Genomic DNA, 22,203 nt, shown 5'->3' with positions numbered 1-22,203 from the left:
CGTTGCAACGCCACAGCCTACCTGAGTATTGTTGCTGACCATGTCCATCCCTTTATGACCACAATGTACCCAACATCTGATGGCTACTTTCAGCAGGATAATGCGCCATGTCATAAAGCTCGAATCATCTCAGATTGGTTTCTTGAACATGACAATGAGTTCACTGTACTCAAATGGCCTCCTCAGTCACCAGATCTCAATCCAATAGAGCATCTTTGGGATGTGGTGGAATGGGAGATTCGCATCAGGGATGTGCAGCCGACAAATCTGCGCCAACTGTGTGATGCCATCATGTCAATATGGTCCAAAATCTCTGAGGAATGCTTCCAGCACCTTGTTGAATCTCTGCCACGAAGAATTGAGGCAGTTCTGAAGGCAAAAGGGGGTCCAACCCGTTACGAGCATGGTGTACCTAATAAAGTGGCCAGTGAGTGTATATTGTAATATATTATTATATTGATACATTTATATTTGTATTATTTTGTGAAAAAGGATGAATGAACATATGTAGATTTTAGTATCATCTGCCAGATGAAGGGGTCCAGAAGGATTCTAGCTACAAAATATTATCATATTCAAGTTTTAAATCACCTTTAAACAGAAGACTTAAACTCATCAAAGCAATAAAAAAAAGAAAAGTAAAGAAAAACAAAACAGCTGAAACAACTGCTCCTTCTTGACTGACAGCTCATTTGCATGGTTACACAGCATAGAGGTGGGCAGTCAAGCAAGTGGAGGTGCCGTTGTGCGAGAATAGAGCTGGAGTGACAGAGGCTTCAGATATACAGCCTCATTTGCATATTTGCATATCAATTCAAACATTGATTTCTCATTAACTGTGGAGCGGTCTGGTGATGTAAAGGTATTACTGGACTTGTCTTGAAATAATTATATGTGCATATAAATGGTTTGGCTGGTGAAATCTTACTGACAGATTCCCTTTAAGCAAGTTTCAGCCAGCAGTGGATAACCCCTTTAAGGATGAGGGGTATATTACATTATACTAGGCAGTGCTCCCTATTTTCTTAGTTTTGTGGTTCAGCACATGCCCCACTGGACACACTAGCAGCCCCCACCTCTGAATATTTCCTCCCGGCAGTAAAAAATCTATTTCCTTCCAGGACACCTTATTAAAACCATCCGTCAGTGAAATTTGTATTTTTATTTTCTGTTTTACACTAGTTGCCCTCAAGACTCACAAAGCGCATATACATTTCTACAATAACAGAGCTTCAGCCTAGAGGCACTGTTTGCATTGAAACTGCATTTATAGACTTGTTTTTGCCATCAAGAAAGTAGATGAAACCATTCAGTTCTCCAAAGGAAAACTCCAACTTTGCTATTGTATTTTATAAAGGGTATTAATACCTTCAGGGGATATTTTTTAATATATTTTTTCTCTAGTACATTGCATGCATTTCTTACTGTATTATCCTCAAAGTAACATCTGACACATTACAAGCGGGAACATTATAGTGTACTGCGACGAGTCGACAGCATTGTTGTCCGCTCTGAAATAAACATATCCTATGGAATAAGAACAGAGAGAAACCGGGTTTATCACGTTATCTAAATAAAGGGAATTTATCTTCTTTAAACTTTATATCGTATTTTTATGTACAAATCATATGTGGATGTAGGTAACATTATACATACAGTATATTCCTCTGGAATTTAATCTATAACATAATGAGTGTAGACACATTAAAAGGGTTGTCCATTACTTGGACAACTTCATCTTAATCGCCATGTTTGCCCCCAGTAAAATAACACTTATACTTCCCTTCAGTGCCACCGCCATTCCAGCAGTGTGGACATTTGCTCTCCCTGGTCTTGTGAAGGGTTGAAACTAAAATCAAAGTTGAAGGTTTCATTTCTCCGTTCTCTGTAGGCTTCGTTTCTCCATTTTTGTTGCTTTAAGATAAATTTTTGTAATTGGGATAAAAGTTCAGGCTGTTATGAAACCAGACTGTTCCTCATCAGGTGCAAGATAAGGGACCCGGGGGTGTATTACTCTGAAGAATATGCCATTATACTATTTTCTATGCTATGTACGGACATATATGTAGTTTCTGGTTTTCTTCCAATATTATTAGCTTATAAAGTGAAATGATGCTATTGGTAGTTGAGAACTTTGCATAATTAAGCAAAATATTATAAAAGAAGTGACTAAAAGAAACGGGTTTAGCGATCTCCTTGGATCGTCCCATACAGAGACACATCTCCTTTTGGTCATTTGAGTTGCTAACAACACTCTGTGGAATAATTTGGAAATCACTGGATCAACCGTGAAGGGTTAATTTAATCCTCTCCCTATCAGGCTCACATAACATTGTTATGTCAAGCGATCACTGCGCTAAATCAGAGCTGACTTTACTCTCTCAACCTTCAGATCTATCAAACATCAAGAGGAAGTGAGCAGCCAGCCACTGCCCTGACATCATCGTCAAGATTTAGGCTTTGCATGCCACTATGTTGGATTGAAAATGAAACAGCCAATGAAAAATGCCATTAAAGTGTGGAATTTCAGGTTTAATTAAAGGGGTTGAACAAAAATATCCTGTGAGATGTTTAGGAATTGCAACCATTTTTCTACAAAGTCTTCACATTTCAGGGGCTAAAAAGTAACTTGACAAATTAACTTTGCCCCATTCAAAATAAAACAATTATAAAAAAAAATGCACATACTTGTTATTGCCATGTTCAGAATCACCCGATCTATCAATATATAAAAAGATTTAATCCGATCGGTGGACGATCAAAAGATCATATCTACAGCAAAACGGTATCAATACAAAGATCGGCTTAGTACAAAAAAAAGCCCTCACCAGCCCCAGATCACGGAAAATGGAGATGCTACAAGTCTAGGAAAATGGCACCATTTTTTTTCTTTTACAAACTTTATATTTTTTTCACTACTTAAATAAAAAAGAACCTATACATGTTTGATTTCTACAAACTTGTAATGACCTGGAGAATCATAATGGCAGGTCAGTTGTAGCATTTAGTGAACAAGGAAAAAAAAAACAGTTGTGGAATTGCACTTTTTTGCAATTTCACCGCACTTTTAATTTTTTTCCCATTTTTCAGTACATTATGTGGTAAAACCAATGGTGTCGTTCACAAGTAAAACTCGTCCTGCAGAAAACAATGCCTCACATGGCAAAATTGGTGGAAAAATAAAAAAAATTATGGCTCTGGGAAGAAGGAAAGCAAAAAACGAAAACTCAAAAGCGGGAAAAAATGAGGTGGTAAAGTGGTTAAAGAGCTGTATATCCTAACCCTTACTCCAATTAGGATGTGAATACCCTCAAATTGAAGATGAAAATTTGATATTGATATAACTGTATCTTGATTAAGTTTTGGTAAACAGCTAAAATGCCGCAACTTGTGTCACTATCCAAATATCCAAATACTTCTAGACCTAACTGTATATTTAGATTTATGCTTATAAAATGTCAATTTGATCTAAATGGGTCTAAAATTTTGAGTTGATTTATTATACAATATTTTTTGGACAATAAGACACACCCTAAATTTTGGTGAGGAAAATAACAAAAAACAGAGTTTTTTTTATAAGATGGGGGGTCCGTCTTCTAGTCTGAATTTAAATAATCTTACCTGAGAGGCAGCAGAAGTGAAGGGGGGGTCACAGGAGGCATGGTCCCTTCCTCAGGAAGCCGGCGGAGGCAAAATTGGGGCAATGCTGTAGACCCTGGGTGGGAGAAGTGGGTGCCCCAGCGGCTGTTTTCCTGAAGCCGTGGGCCTTTGGAGGCAGCGCATGTGCAGACTGGGTTCTCGGCTCAGCCGAGAAGTCAATCCGCTCAAGCGCTGCCTTCAGCAACCATCATCCTTGTGCGGATTGAGATATTGGCGGCCCATGACTTCAGAAAAATGGCCTCTGGGAAATCAGTGCACTCCGCACTGCTTCTGCCGCTGTTGGCTTCATCAGTGACCCTGCCTCCTGTGATCCTGCCTCCGAAATTCCCCCCATAAGCTGCATTCAGACTGTAATATGCACCTACAAATCCACAAAAAATTTTGTTTGGGGAAAAAGTGCATCCTATAGTGTGAAAAGTATGATAACATATATATGTTAAGTGTGTGTGTGTGTGTGTGTGTATATATATATATATATATATATATACATATACATATATACATACATACACAGCTCTGGCAAAAATTAAGAGATCACTCTCAAATGTTCAGTTTGATTTTTCTCTTTATAGGTATATTTTTGAGTAAAATGTAAATTGTTCTTTTAACAATAATGCGAAGAAAACAAGTTCATAATCATTTAGAAACAACAATACTAATGTTTTAACTCAAGAAGAGTTCTCTAATCAATATTTTGTGGAATAACCATGATTTTTAAAAACGGCTTTCATGCGTCTTGGCATGCTTTCGACCAGTCTTTCACACTGCTTCTGGCTCAAAAATGTAAGCAGTTCTTCTTTGATGGCTTGTGACTATCCATCATCCTCTTAATTACATTCCAGAAGTTTTCAATGGGGTTCAGGTCTGGAGAATGGGCTGCCCATAACAGGGTTTTGATGTGGTGGTATCTTAACTTTTTCCAGAGCTGTATATATACAGTGGGGGAAATAAGTATTTTATCCCTTGCTGATTTTGTAAGTTTGCCCACTGACAGAGACATGAACAGTCTATAATTTTAAGGGTAGGATAATTTTAACATTGAGAGATAAAATATCACAAATAAAATCCAGAAATTGACATTGTATAAATTATGTAAATTTATTTGCATTTTGCAGTGAGAAATAAGTGTTTGATCCCTCTGACAAACAAGACTTAATACTCGGTGGCAAAACCCTTGTCAGACGTTTTTTGTAGTTGATGATGAGGTTTGCAAACATATCAGAAGGAATTTTGGTCCAGTCGTCTTTGCTGATCATCTCTAAATAAATTAAGATTTTGAAGCTGTTGGTTGGCAACTCAGAGCTTCAACTCCCTCCATAAGTTTTCTATGGGATTAAGGTCTGGAGACTGGCTAGTCCACTCCATGACCATAATGTCCTTCTTTTTGAGCCACTCCTTTGCTGCCTTGGCTGTATGGTTGGGGTCATTGTCTTGCTGGAAGACCCAACCACAACCGTTTTTTAATGTCCTGGTGGAGGGAAGGAGGTTGTCACTCAGGATTTTACGGTACATGGCTCCATCCATTCTCCCACTGATGCTGTGAAGTAGTCCTGTGCCCTCAACAGAGAAACACTCCCAAAACATATTTCCCCCTCCGTGCTTGACAGCGGGGATGGTGTTCTTTGGTCATAGGCAGCATTTCTCTTCCTCGAAACACGACGAGTTGAGTTAGTGCCAAAGAGCTCAATTATTGTCTCATCTGACCACAGCACCTTCTCCCAATCACTCACAGAATCATCCAGGTGTTCACTGGCAAACTTCAGTCAGGTCTGCACATGTGCCTTCTTGAGCAGGGGGACCTTGCATGCACTGCAGGATTTTAAACTTTTACGGCGTAATGTATTACCAATGGTTTTCCTGGTGATTGTGGTCCCAGCTGTCTTAAGATCACTAACAAGTTCCCCCGTGTAGTTTTAGGCTGACCTCTCACCTTCCTCATGATCAAGGATACCCCACAAAGTGAGATTTTGCATGGTGCCCCAGGTCGATGTCGACTGACAGTCATTTTGTATTTCTTTCATTTTCTTACTATTGCACCAACAGTTGTCTCCTTCTCACCCTGAGTCTTATTTATGGTCTTATAGCCCATTCCAGCTTTGTGCAGGTCTATGATCTTGTCCCTGACACCCTTATAAAGCTTTGTGGTCTTGCCCATGTTGTAGGTTAGACTCTGACTGATTAATTAAGTCTGTGGACAGGAGTCTTTTATAAAGGTGACTATGTAAGACAGCTGTCTTTAATGCAGGCAATGAGTTGATTAGGAGCGTCTAACTGGTCTGTAGGAGCCAGAACTATTAATGGTTGGTAGGGGATAAAATACTTATTTCTCACTGAAAAATGCAAATAAATTTATGTAATTCATATAATGTTATTTTTTGGATTTTATTTTTGATATTCTGTCTCTCAATGTTAAAATTATAGACTGTTCATGTCTTTGTCAGTGGGTAAACTTACAAAATCAGCAAGGGATCATATACTTATTTCCCTCACTGTATATATATATATATATATATATATATATTATGAGGATCCACATTTCTGATACAGAGCTCTTAATTCCCTAGTAGTCACCTGTATTTATATAATACATTTTTTTCTTGTCTGGAGTCACCAATATGGGAAGATTAAGATTTTTTTCATAAAATAGAATCTGTTCTTCAGTACCCAGCCAGCAGCATTAATACTAATTGAATGGAATTTACCATTCCACCACTGAAGCCTGTACTTGATGAGGGGTACCAGGTGTTGGACCCCATTGATCTGATGTTGATGACATAGGTTATAACAAGCATTTTAAAGTCTATTGAAATTCTTGAGATGGAAAAAATAATTTAGCTTTGGTAGTATTAATATTTACCTTTGGTTAAAAAAAAAATTGCAGGATGTTTCAAGTTGCAGTCTGTAACGTCATTAATTTTTAGACCACCTTTTATATAGTTTGAACCTGCTTCTAGTTTTAAACATTCATCGTCTTGAACGCCTTTCTCCCTGTAATACATGCTGGATGATATTTGTGAATCCAGAATGCTGCAGTCTTCACTAGCTTTCATGTATGGGTACAGCTTGCAACTCTAGCTTTCATGTATTGGTACAGCTTTCTGCACTGATCTTTTCTTCCACAGCTAATACGGAATCTACCATATATACTTGTGTATAAGCTGAGATTTTCAGCCCCCCTTGGCGTATACACGAGTCATTGTTCCAGAAAGCCGGCGGGGGAGGGGGAGTGGCGGAGCAGCGGCAGGAGCCGGCTGCTGTGGCTCAGTGACAGCTGCAGCTGCAGCCGCCGGCTAACAGAAGACAACATACTCCCCCTCCTTGCGCCGTCGCTGCATCTTCATTGCTCCGTCACTGCATCTCCATCCCGGCGCCGGCAGCTCTTCCTGTGCTCAGCGGTCACATGGTACCGCATACTTAGGTAATGAATATGCTCTCCACTCCCATAGGCATCAAACCCATATTCGTTATGTTAATGAGCGGTACCACATGACCACTGAGCACAGGGAGAGCTGCCGGCGCCGGGACAATGGAGATGCAGAGACGGCGTGAGGAGGGTGAGTAGGACGGGGGGTGTGAGCCATTCATACAATGATGGGATGGGGGCTGAGCCATGCGGCACTGGGGGAGCTTAGCCATGCGGGACCAGGGGATCAATGTGGGATCGGGGAGCCATGCGGGACCAGGGAGCCAGGCATACAACAGGGGGAGCCACACATAGCAGGACAGGAGAGGGTGGAGCCACATATAGCAGGACAGGATGGGGGGAGCCACACATAGTAGGACAGGAAGGAGGAGCAACGCATAGCCGGACAGGGAAAAGGGGACAATGCATACCCGGCTTATACTCGAGTCAATAAGCTTACCCAGTTTTCTGTGGCAAAATTAGGTGCCTCAGCTTATACTCAAATATATACGGTATTCTTGATGCTTGTGTTATGATTGAGTCACCGTAGGAGGCAAAAACAGAAATGCTAGCTAAGTCCAGAAAACCAGAGAGGTTGGCAGCTATCGGATTGCAGACCCCTGATCCTATCCACAACAACTAACAGTAGCCGTGGGGGGTTCCTACGATGCCCTAGACCCCTCGATCACAGCCGGAGAATTAAATAGGCCTAAAGAAAGAAAGGAGAAATCTAAACTGCCCCAGAGCAGACCCCAAAGCAATAGGCAGCCCCCAACATATAATGACGGTGAAGCAACATGAAAACACTAACACAGACAGAAAGATAGACTGAGCAAAGACGGGGCCCAAGCTAACTAGATAGGAAAGGACAGGAAGGCTGCTGTCTGCAATCCGTGAAAAACCATATGAAAATAAGAGCCAACAGACTGACAGTGAAAAAGGCCCTGAAGACGCTAGGCTTCAAAAAAGCTATGTCAGTACTCAGGAATATTCTGAAGACAGAGCAACAGGCAAAAGGAGATACAGCTCACCCCGGCAGGGAATGGCAGAATCCAGAAAAGCAAGGAAAACAAAACAAAACACAAATGGTAACAGGCAAAGAAAAAAACTTAGCTTTAGAGGAGCAGGAATCAGACTGGTGTCCTAGAAGTCCACAGAGAAATCACCCGCAGGACAGAAGGGCGTCGGCAGCCTTATATCCAGTCCGTGACTCCACTCAGCCAGTCATCCTCATTAGCCTCAGGTGCCTGATAATCAGGCTCATTACCTTCCTTTACAGGAATAGGGAGTTCACCAGACCTCAGTGACGAAGGGGAAAATGAACTCACAACAGTACCTCCCCCTTGAGGAGGGGTCACCGAACCCTCAACCACGCCACCAGGGCGATCAGGGTGAGCCCGATTAAAGGCACGCACCAATCTTTTGGCATGAGTATCAGAGGCAGAGACCCAGGAATTATCCTCCTGACCATAACCCTTCCACTTAACCAAATACTGGAGTCTCCGTCTAGCCAGACGGGAATCCAGTATTTTCTCTACCTCATATTCCATGTTACCTTCAACCAATACAGGGTCTGGAGGTGCCACCCCAGGAACAACTGGTTCAACAAACCTCTTCAACAAGGACTTATGGAACACATTATGGATTTTAAATGTGACTGGAAGAGCCAAACGAAAAGAGACCGGATTAATAATCTCCAAAATCTTGTAAGGTCCAATAAATCTAGGCTTAAATTTAGGAGAAGCCACCTTCATAGCAATATTTTTTGATGATAACCACACCATATCACCAATCTTAAACTGGGGACCAATGGTCCTATGTCGATTGGAAAACCGCTGGGCCTTTTCCTGGGAGAGAGATAACTTATCCACCACTTGGTCCCAGATCTGGTGCATTCTCTCCACCACAGTGTCAACACCTGGGCAGGCAGAAGGCTCCACCTGCCCTGAAGAAAATCGAGGATGAAACCCAAAGTTACAAAAAAAAGGTGACATCAAAGTGGCAGAACTAGCTCTATTATTTAAAGCAAATTCGGCCAAGGGCAAAAATGAAACCCAATCATCCTGATCAGCGGAAATAAAACATCTCAAATACGACTCCAACGTCTGGTTTGTTCTCTCTGTCTGCCCATTGGTCTGAGGGTGAAAAGCCGAGGAGAAGGACAACTGAATTCCCAGCTTGGAACAGAAGGTCCTCCAAAATCTAGACACAAACTGAACTCCTCTGTCAGATACAATGTTCTCTGGAATCCCGTTTAAGCGAACCACCTGTTGCAAAAACAGGGGCACCAATTCAGAGGAAGATGGCAACTTAGGGAGTGGTACAAGATGAACCATCTTAGAGAACCTATCACAAATCACCCAAATAACAGTCATTCTTTGAGAGACCGGCATATCAGAGATGAAATCCATTGAAATATGGGTCCATGACCTCCTGGGGACCGGCAAAGGCATCAACAACCCACTAGAGCGAGAACAAGATTTAGACCGGGAGCAAGTCCCACAGGACTGCACAAAATTCCTGACATCATGAGACAAGGTGGGCCACCAAAAAGAGCGACTCACCAGATCTCTAGTACCAAAAATACCTGGATGACCAGCCAACGCAGAGCAATGAACTTCAGACATCACTCTCTTCTTCCACTGGTCAGGAACATACAACTTTCCACTGGGACAACGCTCAGGTTTGTCCTCCTGGAACTCTTGCAGAGCAAGTCTCAAATCGGGCGAGATGGCAGAAAGAACTACCCCTTCGCCTAAGATGGTAGCAGGCTTGGTCACCACAGGAGAATCAGCAAAGAAACTCCTAGAGAGGGCATCTGCCTTGACATTCTTAGTTCCAGGAAGAAAAGAGACCACAAAATCAAAACGTGTAAAAAACAAGGCCCACCTAGCCTGTCTAGGGTTCAAGCGTTTAGCCGACTCAAGGTAAATCAAATTCTTGTGGTCAGTGAGGACCACAACTTGATGTTTAGCTCCCTCCAACCAATGTCTCCACTCCTCAAATGCCCATTTCATGGCCGACAGTTCCCGATTACCCACATCATAGTTACGTTCAGATGGAGAGAACTTTCGGGAAAAGAAAGCACAGGGATTCATTTTAGATGTTACAGGATCCTTTTGGGACAAAACAGCTCCTGCACCAATCTCAGAAGCATCCACCTCTACCTGGAACGGGAGTGAGACATCAGGTTGCCGCAAAACCGGGGCGGAGGTAAATCTTCGCTTCAGCTCCTGAAAGGAAGCAACAGCCTCCGGAGACCAATTCAACACATCAGCACCCTTCTTAGTCAGATCAGTCAATGGCTTGGCAATACTAGAAAATTTTGCTATAAATTTCCAATAAAAATTAGCAAAACCCAAAAACTTCTGGAGGGCCTTCAAAGAAGTGGGCTGAACCCAATCATAAATGGCCTCTACCTTGGCCGGGTCCATTTCAATAGTTGACGGAGACAAAATAAATCCCAAAAATGAAATCCTCTGTACTCCAAAAAGGCATTTCGATCCTTTGACATACAGGGAATTCTCCCTCAAGATCCGGAACACAGTCTGAATATGTTCCACATGAGAATCCCAATCCTTGGAGAAGATCAAAATATCATCCAGATAGATAATCAAAAATTTATCGACAAAGTCTCGGAAAATATCATTCATGAAGCACTGGAAGACAGAAGGGGCATTAGTGAGCCCAAAAGGCATCACCAGGTACTCAAAATGTCCCTCCGGAGTATTAAACGCCGTCTTCCATTCATCCCCCTGTTTAATGCGGCTAAGATTTTACGCAGCCCTGAGGTCAAGCTTGGTAAACCAGCAAGCACCTCTAACTCTAGAGAATAGATCCGAAATCATGGGTAACGGATACTGATATTTAATAGTAATTTTATTGAGGGCACGATAATCAATACAAGACCTTAAAGAACCATCCTTTTTGGCCACAAAAAAAAAAACGACACCTAAGGGTGAAGAGGATGGTCTAATATGACCCTTCTCCAACGCCTCCTTAATATAGGACCGCATAGCCTCGTGCTCAGGTACAGATAAATTGAAGAGCCGACCCTTGGGAAATGTACACCCCGGGCTTAGTTCAATTGCACAGTCATAACTCCTATGAGGAGGCAAGGACGCAGACTCATTCTCACTAAATACATCATAAAAGTCCGCCAAATAGTCAGGAACATCATGCGACTGAGGAGAGGTGGAAAAAAACGGAGCCTCACTAAAGGCACACCGACAACCCCAACTCACCACAGACACAGATTTCCAATCCAAAACTGGATTATGAATTTGCAACCAGGGAAACCCCAGAACAACGGCATCATGCAGACCATGCAACACCAAAAATCTGCAATTTTCTTGATGGTCTGGGGCGACCCGCATGACCACCTGGGTCCAAAACTGAGGTTTATTTTTAGCCAAAGGAGTAGCATCAATCCCCCTCAAAGGGATAGGCGTCTGCAGAGGTGTCATCGGAAATCCACAACGTTTAGCAAAATCCAAGTCCATTAGGTTTAGCGCTGCTCCCGAATCCACAAAAGCCTTGGCGGAAAATGTGTACAGGGAGCAGATCAGAGTAATTGCCAGAAGAAACTTAGGTTGAACACCACCAACATAAAATGTGTGTGCAAAGCGTTTCTCTCATTTAGGACAAACAGAAATAATATGCGAGGCATCTCCACAGAAAAAACACAGCTTATTACGCCTTCTGAACTCCTGACGTTGCGCCTTAGACAAAACTCTATCACATTGCATAGGTTCAGACGTCTGTTCAACCGGTGGCAACACCTCTCGTGCAATCCTGCGTTCACGTAAACGCCGATCAACCTGAATGGCTAATGACATAGAATCGTCCAGACCAGGGGGAACAGGAAATCCCACCATAGTATCTTTTACGGCTTCTGACAAACCCTTCCGAAAGAGAGCAGCCAAGGCATTATCATTCCAGGTTGTAAGGACCGCCCCCTTTCGGAACTTTTGACAGTACAACTCTGCAGAATCTCGACCCTGGTTCAATGCCAACAGGGTCTTTTCAGCCTGATCAATAGCATTAGGTTCGTCATACAACAGCCCCAAAGCTTGAAAGAATGCGTTCACATTAGTCAGAATAGGATCATCTGGTTTCAAAGAAAACACCCAATCCTGGGGATCGCCACGCAGCAAAGAGATGACAATTTTAACCTGCTGCGCGGAGCTCCCTGACGAGTTAGGCTTCAAGGCAAAAAATAATTTACAATTATTTTTGAAACTCAAAAATTTAGATCGATCCCCAAAAAATACATCAGGTGTAGGGATCTTTGGTTCAACAGCATGCAAACGAGCAAGGTAGGCGGAAATTCCCCGCACTTCCGCACCGAGCTGCTCCACACGATCAGACAATTGCTTTATCTCCATTGAGAGTGAAAAAAAAAATTCCCCCTACGGCCTCAGAGATATAGAGGAAAGAATATACACACTTTTTTTTTTTTTTTTTTTTAAACACAATTCTTTCCTGCTATTGAGTACCCTAGGATCTGCGGTAGGGCGGGTGATTCTGTTATGATTGAGTCACCGTAGGAGGCAAAAACAGAAATGCTAGCTAAGTCCAGAAAACCAGAGAGGTTGGCAGCTATCGGATTGCAGTCCCCTGATCCTATCCACAACAACTAACAGTAGCCGTGGGGGGTTCCTACGATGCCCTAGACCCCTCGATCACAGCCGGAGAATTAAATAGGCCTAAAGAAAGAAAGGGGAAATCTAAACTGCCCCAGAGCAGACCCCAAAGCAATAGGCAGCCCCCAACATATAATGACGGTGAAGCAACATGAAAACACTAACACAGACAGAAAGATAGACTGAGCAAAGACGGGGCCCAAGCTAACTAGATAGGAAAGGACAGGAAGGCTGCTGTCTGCAATCCGTGAAAAACCCTATGAAAATAAGAGCCAACAGACTGACAGTGAAAAAGGCCCTGAAGACGCTAGGCTTCAAAAAAGCTATGTCAGTACTCAGGAATATTCTGAAGACAGAGCAACAGGCAAAAGGAGATACAGCTCACCCTGGCAGGGAATGGCAGAATCCAGAAAAGCAAGGAAAACAAAACAAAACACAAATGCTAACAGGCAAAGAAAAAAACTTAGCTTTAGAGGAGCAGGAATCAGACTAGTGTCCTAGAAGTCCACAGAGAAATCACCCGCAGGACAGAAGGGCGTCGGCAGCCTTATATCCAGTCCGTGACTCCACTCAGCCAGTCATCCTCATTAGGCTCAGGTGCCTGATAATCAGGCTCATTACCTTCCTTTACAGGAATAGGGAGTTCACCAGACCTCAGTGACGAAGGGGAAAATGAACTCACAACATGCTTGTAAATAGTGATGGGCGAGTAGCATCATTGTTCTGGTCTCCCTGAGCATGCTCGTGTGGTCTCCGAGTATTTTGGCGTACTCGGAGATTTAGTTTTTGTTGTCTCAGCTGCATGACTTGCGACTTGTAGACAGGCTGAGTACATGTGGGAATTTCCTAACAAACAGGCATTCCACACATGTATTCATGCTGTCTAACAGTCACAAGTCATGCAGCTGAGGCAATGAAAACTAAATCTCCAAGTACGCCAAAATACTAGGAGACCACCCGAGCATGCTCAGGGAGACCCGAGTAACGAGTATACTCTCTCATCACTATGGGTAAACACTGATGCTCGGGATTTTTTCAGCTACCTCTATGGGTGCTTTACTCTTTCTGTGCATGGTCTATATAGCTAACTCCTACTATGTCTGCTTTTTTTTATTCACTAATGCTAGTATAGTAACCGTTTGCATCATCTGCTCTCCCTGAAAACATTAATACTTTTCCCCACTCTAGTCTTTGTTCTACAACTTTATATCACTCTCTGCTGCTGTCTTTAACACTGGGAGAATAGAGACGAACGAGAGAGCCAGGTGCAGTGTGCAGTCAGATTTACATCAGAATCAACTGAACAGCCAGCTGTTTGAAGGAATTGCTCAGATTCTACAACAGTGATCTAGCTGTAAATATCTAATTTAATATTTGATTTTTTTAGAAAATGTACTGTTTGCATTTAAGCTAATTGAAATTAAACAATTTAACTAGTGCAAATGTGTTTTTTAGCCATTAAGGTTGATTATACCAAGGATTTTATGAAGGGATATATAAGTGGAAATTCTTGAAGCTCATCCTTGAGGCACCTGAAAGGCAGCTATGTTTTGTTGGTATGTTTATTGGCACTTCATTCCAAGACAAAATGTTTTTAAACACAAAAACAACTATTATTCTTCCAAGAATAGTAGAATTATAACATTCAGTTATGATGTTTTTCTTTTACAGAATCTCCAATGAACACTCTCCAAAGCTTCAAATTCGGAGCCACAGTTACTTGAGGGCAGTGAGTGAAGTTTCCATTAATAGGAGCATGGACAGCCTTGACCCATCAACCCTCCTTACGTCTCCTAAATTCCGATCTAGAAATGAGAGCTACATGAGAGCCATGAGCACAATTAGTCAGGTGAGTTCCCCACCAGTTCACAATTCACGCAAGTTTTATAAGGATCAGTAATTGATCTGCGGCTTATGAGAATTAAATGACGCAACCCACATCATATTCGCTGTGTTTTAGTATGGAACACTGTGAATTAATTTCATCCTAGCACATTGTGGTGTTTAAAATGTTACACTTGTTACAATACAGGTGTAGCACTGCTGGAATCCAGTGGCCGGAGGAGCATGAGCCAGGAACAGCAAGCGGTAATAGAAGTCCTTGGAGATAGCAAAGGAGTTGTAGGAAACAATCAGTAGATAAATGAGAAGAATCTGGATAAGAAATTGGAGACTGAACTAGACTAATAGCTGGGCACAATACTCAAGCAATGAGTGAGAGATCCATGTGGCTATTAGTAGGCCCAAACAGGAAACAAGATGGACTCCCCAGGTTCAACATCTGACATCTTAATAAAGGGCAATTACAGAACACAACAGCAGCTTCCGGTGGTAAGCAGTGGGATTGCAGCACAATTATTATTAAGGTGAACAATAGCAGCCACTAGTGGTCAGACTGTAGAAGGGCAAGAGAAATTTTGACATTACTCCCCCCCTTTCAACAGAGGCCTCCAAACATTGCTTGACTTAGTTTTTGTGGGTATTTTTGGTTAAACTCTTTAAGAGCATTGATAATTTCAACAGGTGCCCAGGAGTTATTTTCAGAGTCGTATTCTTGCCTCTATATTAAGTATTGCAACTTGCTTTTGAACATTCAGGAGTCCAGGACCTTTTCAACTGTGCACTGTTCTTGCCCATCAATAGGATCAAGAGGAGGTAGACTGCGCCCTGGAAAAGGATTTGGAACAAATGGCATTAGTAAAGAGATATGGAACACTGCATGTATCTTCATTGTTCTGGGAATTTAAAGCAAAAAGCTACTGACCTAACTTGTCCAATGATTCTGAAAGGACCAATGCATTTTTGGCCCGGTTTTGGTCAGGGTATATGAAGTTTAAAATTCTTGGTGGAAAGCCATACTTCATGACCCACTTGGAAGCTTGGAGAAGGTCTGCAAGATTTATCCACTGCTTCCTTATATTTCTCCTGGGAAATTCTTAAAGTGTCTTTTAGCGTTTCCAGATTCTGTTGCAGGGATTGTATTCTGTCAGTGACAGCAGGAATAGGCGTTTCTCTGGGAAAATTAGGTAGAATGTTTGGATGGTAACCCAAAATTGCGAAGAATGGTGTTTGTTTGGTAGAAGCATTTTGAGAATTGTTGTATAAAAATTCTGCCATAGGAAGAAAATCAATGCAGTCATCCTGAAGATGACAAATGTAGCATCTGAGATATTGCTCTAAGGTTTGGTTTGTGCATTCTGTGTGACCATTTGATTGGGGATGAAATGCAGAAGATATACTGACATCAATGTCCAATACTTCACAAAAATCCTTCCAGAATCTCAACGTAAATTGTGCTCCATGATCAGAGATTATTTCGTCTAGAACCCCATGAAGACGAAACACATTTTGAATTTATGAGATCAACAGTCTCTTAAGCAGAAGGCAATCCAGTGCAGGGGACCAAATGTGCTGCTTTGGTGAGTTGGTCAACCACTACCAGGATGGAACTCTTCCCTTTTGAAACTGGTAGTTCAACAAAAAAGTCCGCAGATATAGAGCCTCAAGGATGAAATGGAATTTTCAGAGGCTGTAATAATCCCATTGGTGATGTGCTGGGTGTTTTATGCATGGCATGGAAAATTCTTGTGTATTTTGAATTCCTTTGTGTCCTGCTAACTTGGAGTCATGGATCAATTTTCATAGCTTTAGAGTCACATTGTCTGGAACATAGATGCAATGATTATGATTTGATACTTTATTTTGAAAGGTAAGAGCAATATTATTAGGTGGCTACAGAAGAATTGGGTCTGTCTTTTATGCTTCCCGTATATCTTCCAGAAAGTCTTTGTTATGGATCACCCCCAGAAAGTTGGGCTGAGGCACAGTAATTGTTGGTGTTGCTGCTGTAGAAGAATCTTTAGAGAACAACCTAGATAAAGCATCAGCCTTACCATTACATGAGCCAGGTCTGTAAGACATAACCAAGTTGAATAGGTTAAGAAAAAGACTCCATCGAGCTTGGTGGGGGGGACAAACATTTAGTAGACCTTATAAATTCAAGGTTACGATGGTCAGTTATAGCAATAATTTGTTGAGCTGCTTGTTCTAGATGATGTCTCAATTCCTTGAAAGCAGCAGTGACAGCTAAGAGCTCTTTGTTTCCCACATCATAATTCTTTTCTGACACTGTCAAACTTCAGGAGAAATAGGCACAAGGTTGTAGCAAATGTTTTGTTCCTGTTCTTTGTGATAGAATTGCCCCTGCTGCATAATCTGAAGCATCCACTTCTACAATAAAGGTATGTTCAGGATTGGGAGCTGTGGTGAACTTCGTCTTCAGGCAAGAAAAAGCATCTTGCGCTTTAGGAGACCAAACAAATGATATGCCTTTCTTTGTTAATTCAGTGATTGGTGCAATTATACCTGAACAATCCTTAATTAAACGTCTTTTACGTTTTATAGCGTTAACCACACAATGATAGCTGGACCCTTGCTAGAGTCCATTTGCAATCATTGAGTAGAGATTATATAGCCCAAGAAGTGGGTCTCTTTTTGATGCAACTCACTTTTCTCCAGCTTAATATAGATATGGTGGGTTCTTTCTCGCTCTAGCACAGTTTTCACATGATTCTGATGATGTTCTTCTGCAGAATTATAAAAGATTATTATATCATCCAGATAAATGACTACAAATTGATCAAGCAAGTCTTGGAATAGGGAACAAAACAATGTTGCCTACTATCCCTTCTTTTTAACCTAACCATAGAAACCCTATTTTGCATCATATCAAACCCAAATATTTTTATAGGTATCACAACAAGAAAACAATACAGTTTTCTTTGCAGACTACATAATCCTGTTTCTGTCTATCCCTAAAGACCACCTACCAATAGTTGTTGACCTTCTTAATGAATTTCGTTCTTATTCAGGCTTTAAAATCAATATCGATAAATGCAAAATACTCTCCTTAACTGAAAGGGTGAAAAATAGTCTCTAAAATTTGCACCTTAGATTGGCCTTAGGCAGAGTACACCTTACCAAAAAGATAAGTATGGTCAAGCTAATGTACCAACTACAAACCCTCCCGTTGTTGCTTAAACACTCATGCACTATTATGCTTACTAAAGCATTCAGTCATTTCTTATGGAGAGGGAAATGCCCCAGAATTAGCCTAATTAAACTCATGGCTTCTAAGGGCCCCGTCACACATAGCGACTCACCAGCGATCCCGACAACGATATGAACTTGTCAGGATCGCTGGTGTGTCGCTACATGATCACTGGTGAGCTGCCAAACAGGCAGATCTCACCAGCGATCAGCACCAGCGACGATGAGCGCGCACGTCGCTGTGTTCCTTAGATACCAGCTCGCTGGTGCAGGGAGCTGGTAACCAAGATAAACAGCGGGTTCCTAAGTGCCACGCGGTATCGCTGGTGAGATCGCTGTTGCATCACAAAACTTGTGACTCAGCAGCAATCTCGCTAGCGATCTCGCTGTGTGTGACGGGGGCTTAAGAATGATCTCAGTTTTAATCTTCCTTGTGCTAGAAATTATGTCCTAGCTTGCCTCACAATCTATATAATAGACTGAATTCCACAAAAGACATACTTAATCTAATTTTAAAGTCGGATTTTGCAAACCTTTTAATCTAACAGCATTCTTTAATTCTCATCTTACCTCTTTACCTCCCGCAAACAAACGTTCAATAGTTTTTATAGATACTGTCCCAAGTTGGAAGGCAGTTTGAGAAAAGTATGGTCTCTCTTTCAGAATTTCAAAACATCAGCCTCTTTGGTACAACCTCAAATTTCCTTAGGGCATGGAGAATAAGCTATTTAATGAAGTGCAAGAGTGGTATAATCAATATCTCCCAACTTGAGACCAGATGGCTGACAATTACGGAATGCCTTCAAAAATATTACCTTCACCACCCTCATTATCTACAATATGAACATATCAGACTCTCCATTATGACTGATCTACTAGATGTCACTTTTGATTCTAAACAAAATAACCTAAACACCATTCTCCCATATCTAACTGGCACTCCTTCAATGTCATCACTTTACTCCATGATGAAACCTAATCTACTGGGAGTACATCCCATTACCTTTTTAAGTACTGGAGGTTGCAAATGGACGACGTCGATATCCCTACCAAAATCAGAGGGGGTTGGTCTACATTTCGGAAAAACATTATTAATGAATTTTATCGAGAAATACAGTTTAAAATTATGCATGGGGCTATTTACTTATAATATACCTAAAATGGATACATCATCTGACAGATAACTGCATGTGCTAAATGTCATCTTTCTGATTTCGACCTAATTAATGGTATATGGTACTCTCTCGATACTGCCTCAGATCTAGTGGGCACCGTTTTGAGCCATATATATCTCCTTTGTCTCAATAAGCGGCCCTCCGACACTACTGGGATGAACTATATGTTGTCACTAGCCTATTTAGCCGCCTCCAAAATTCTTCACACTATACTATTATTAACCAAAACATTAGTCCTTAAATATTGGTTATAACTCTCCTTCCCCTCTATCCCAGAACTGAGAACCCAGATAAAACACTTTGTGGAGGTTGAGTAGGGGGATGCAATTACTAATAAATAGTCACAAGCAGGTAAATTCCTTTTGACGTGGAACAGCTTATTATAAAATGATTTAATCTGGAGGAAAATAAAACCTTTTGTCACAACCGCCTGGTACATCTTAAGGCCCCGTCACACACAGCGATCTCGCTAGCAAGAGCACTGATTTTGTGGCGTCACAGAGATCTCGCCAGCGAGATCGCTTTGTGTGACGGGGATCAGCGACCGGCCCCACTGCCAGTTATCGCTGCTCGTGCTCGATCGGCCTGGGCCGTTATTCAATCGCTGGTCTCCCGCTGGCCAGCACACATCGCTGTGTGTGGCAGCGAGAGACCAGCGACCAGCGACGCTGGACGCTGATTTCTAATGTAAACACCGGGTGTCCAGGAGCCACGGCTCCTGGATAGCCGCTGTTTACCTTGGAAACCGGCGTAAACGCTGGTTTCCAAAGTAAACAGCGGGTATCCAGGAGTCGCGCAGCTCTTAGATACCCAATGTTTACATTAGAAACCAGCGTGTACGCTGGTTTCCAAAGTAAACAGCGAGTATCCAAGAGCCGCGGCTCCTGGATACCCGATGTTTACATTAGAAACCAGCGTCCAGCGTCGCTGGTCCTGATCGCTGGAGGGGCTGTCTTGTGACAGCTCACAAGCGATCAGCTTAAAGGGAATCTGTCACCCCTTTTTTGAGATTTCATATAATGATATCATTCAATTGTGTGTCACATAAGGATTCTCTTAGTACTTTTGCTTACCCCTGACTCCGCACCTTTCATGCATAAATACCTTTTTCATATCGGTTCAGATGTATGTAAACTGCCGCTGTCTGGTCCGCTGGGCGGAACTTATTCACCTGTTTTCCCCCCTCCCTGTCTTGCTCTATGCATTTCTTCTTGAGTAGAGCAAGACAGGGAGGGGGGAGCAGTTGAATAAGCCCCACCCATCGGACCGGACAGCGGCAGTTTACATACATCTGAACCGATATGAAAAAGGTATTTATGCATGAAAGGTGCGGGGTCAGGGGAAGCAAAAGTACTAAGAGAATCCTTATGTGACACACAATTGAATGATATCATTATATGAAATCTCAAAAAAGGGGTGACAGATTCCCTTTAACGATGTCCCAGCGATCCCATCATGTCGGATCGTTGGTGGGATCGCTGGGACATTGTTATGTGTAGCGGGGGCTTTAGAGGACCTAAAAAACAACCTAGGTCAACTCAATGTCAATAATTGAGTGATAAGGGAGTCACAATGGGCTAATAGTGAATCTCTTCCCCTACATCCTTTTTTATGATGGTTATGGGAGTACTACTCAATACAAAGAAGAAAAAGATATTGACTACTGCCAGGTAGGAACCAAACACATTTGAGATGGATGGCAACAAACTGAAAGTTGTAAATGACATGAACCTACTAGGATCAATGATCACTCAAGATGCAGTGACGATATTGGAAGTCAGTAGGATAATATCTATGGGAAAATCAACAATGATGTCACTAGACAAGGTCTGCGAATCGAGGAACATTTCATTGGTGACGAAGACACGACTTGTACATAGTCTGGTCTTCTCTGTAGTAACATATGGATGCAAAACCTTGACAATAAAAAAAGAAGATAGAAGAATCACCACCTTTGAAATGTGGTGCTGGAAAAAGACCAATACCATGGATGGCAAGAAGAACAAACAAATCAAATTTGGAACAAATCAAGTCAGACATGTCAATAGACGCAAGGATCACTGAGCTGCTGCTACTTGCCTATTTTGGATACATCATACGAAGTGCGCAATCACTACAGAAGGACATCCTGGTAGGAAGGAGCAAGGTGAAGAAGAAGACCAGCAACCTGAAGGCCTGATACAATTAAGACAGCGGCAGAGAAGACCCTGGTGGACCTATCTAGGCTTGCACAAGTTTGATCTTCCTACAAAGCGTTTATCCATCAAGTCGCCATGGCTTGAAATCGAGCTGAAGGCTGTTAAATAATAATTTTTATTGGTTTGCTTTAATGTTAATTTTAATTGTCATTTTATTTTTCTTTTATATGTTACCCAATTGACCCAATTAACTTTATATTACAATAAAGCTATCAATAGTCATCGATAAATATGCTATAATCAATCATTTTATTTACCCTGTCTATGCACTGGAAGCAGCTTATTTTGTTGAAAATATTGATTTTATTGCTTAAAGAAACTTTTACTAAAAAGTATATATTTAAAAAAAAAATCACTTTATATAAAATAAATGGACTGATAAAATGTCAATATTATTTTCTACCTCTATGTTAACACTCCTTTGGTCTAGAAATCCAAGTGGTAGAGCAATTTTAGAGTACAATTTTTATTCCACAATTTTTTTTCAGTAAAAATATTAATAGATGATAGCATGACAATAAATTCTTAATTTACTTTAAAGAAGTAACAGTATTAGATTATATGGTCCACAATCTACATTAGAGGTCATCACTCTTTTCCGATGTCGTAAACTGCATTAAACATAAAAAGATTTGATAAATCAACATCAATAGTGAGATTCTCTACTTTCTACTTCTGCTTGTCAACCAGTGAGTTGCCTACATCATGGTTGCAGAAAACTTTGTGTATAAAAGCTATTCTAGTTAATACCTGGAGCAAAATAAACATATAAGTCAGTCCAAATCCATGCGGCATGTAGACTAGAGGACAGAATCAGCTGAAGTTCCCTGCTTGAATCTCTCATTCTACTATACAAAATGAGCTCTATTTGGCTGAGATTCATTGAGTGTGTATTAGAGATGAGCGGATCGATCTGAGGAGGATTGCATTATAGTGGAATTTCCTTAAGATTTGCGGTTTCACTTGACTTCCTACATTTTGAGATTTGATTTAAAGATTGCAAAAAAAATTTGTCTGAAACCATTTCATACACTGGTCAAGCACCAAAGAGTGAGCTAATATAATTTTGTTGC

At 41.5% G+C, this 22,203-nt stretch overlaps 1 protein-coding gene across 5 annotated transcripts in view; it reads left to right on the top strand.

Moving 5' to 3' along the window:
* Positions 1-22,203, top strand: part of DLGAP1 (DLG associated protein 1) — a 966,059-nt gene that overhangs the window by 578,907 nt on the left and 364,949 nt on the right. For all 5 annotated transcript variants that reach the window (XM_073550898.1, XM_073550896.1, XM_073550899.1 and 2 more), the window contains one exon: positions 14,380-14,557. In XM_073550898.1, the coding sequence (XP_073406999.1) occupies positions 14,380-14,557 (178 nt within the window). The remainder of the gene's footprint in view (positions 1-14,379; positions 14,558-22,203) is intronic.

The sequence above is a fragment of the Dendrobates tinctorius genome, unplaced genomic scaffold, assembly GCF_039654945.1.
Source record: "Dendrobates tinctorius isolate UK_male_01 unplaced genomic scaffold, ASM3965494v1 ptg000171l, whole genome shotgun sequence".
Classification (NCBI taxonomy): domain Eukaryota; kingdom Metazoa; phylum Chordata; class Amphibia; order Anura; family Dendrobatidae; genus Dendrobates; species Dendrobates tinctorius.
This window is presented reverse-complemented; position numbering and strand designations above follow the sequence as displayed.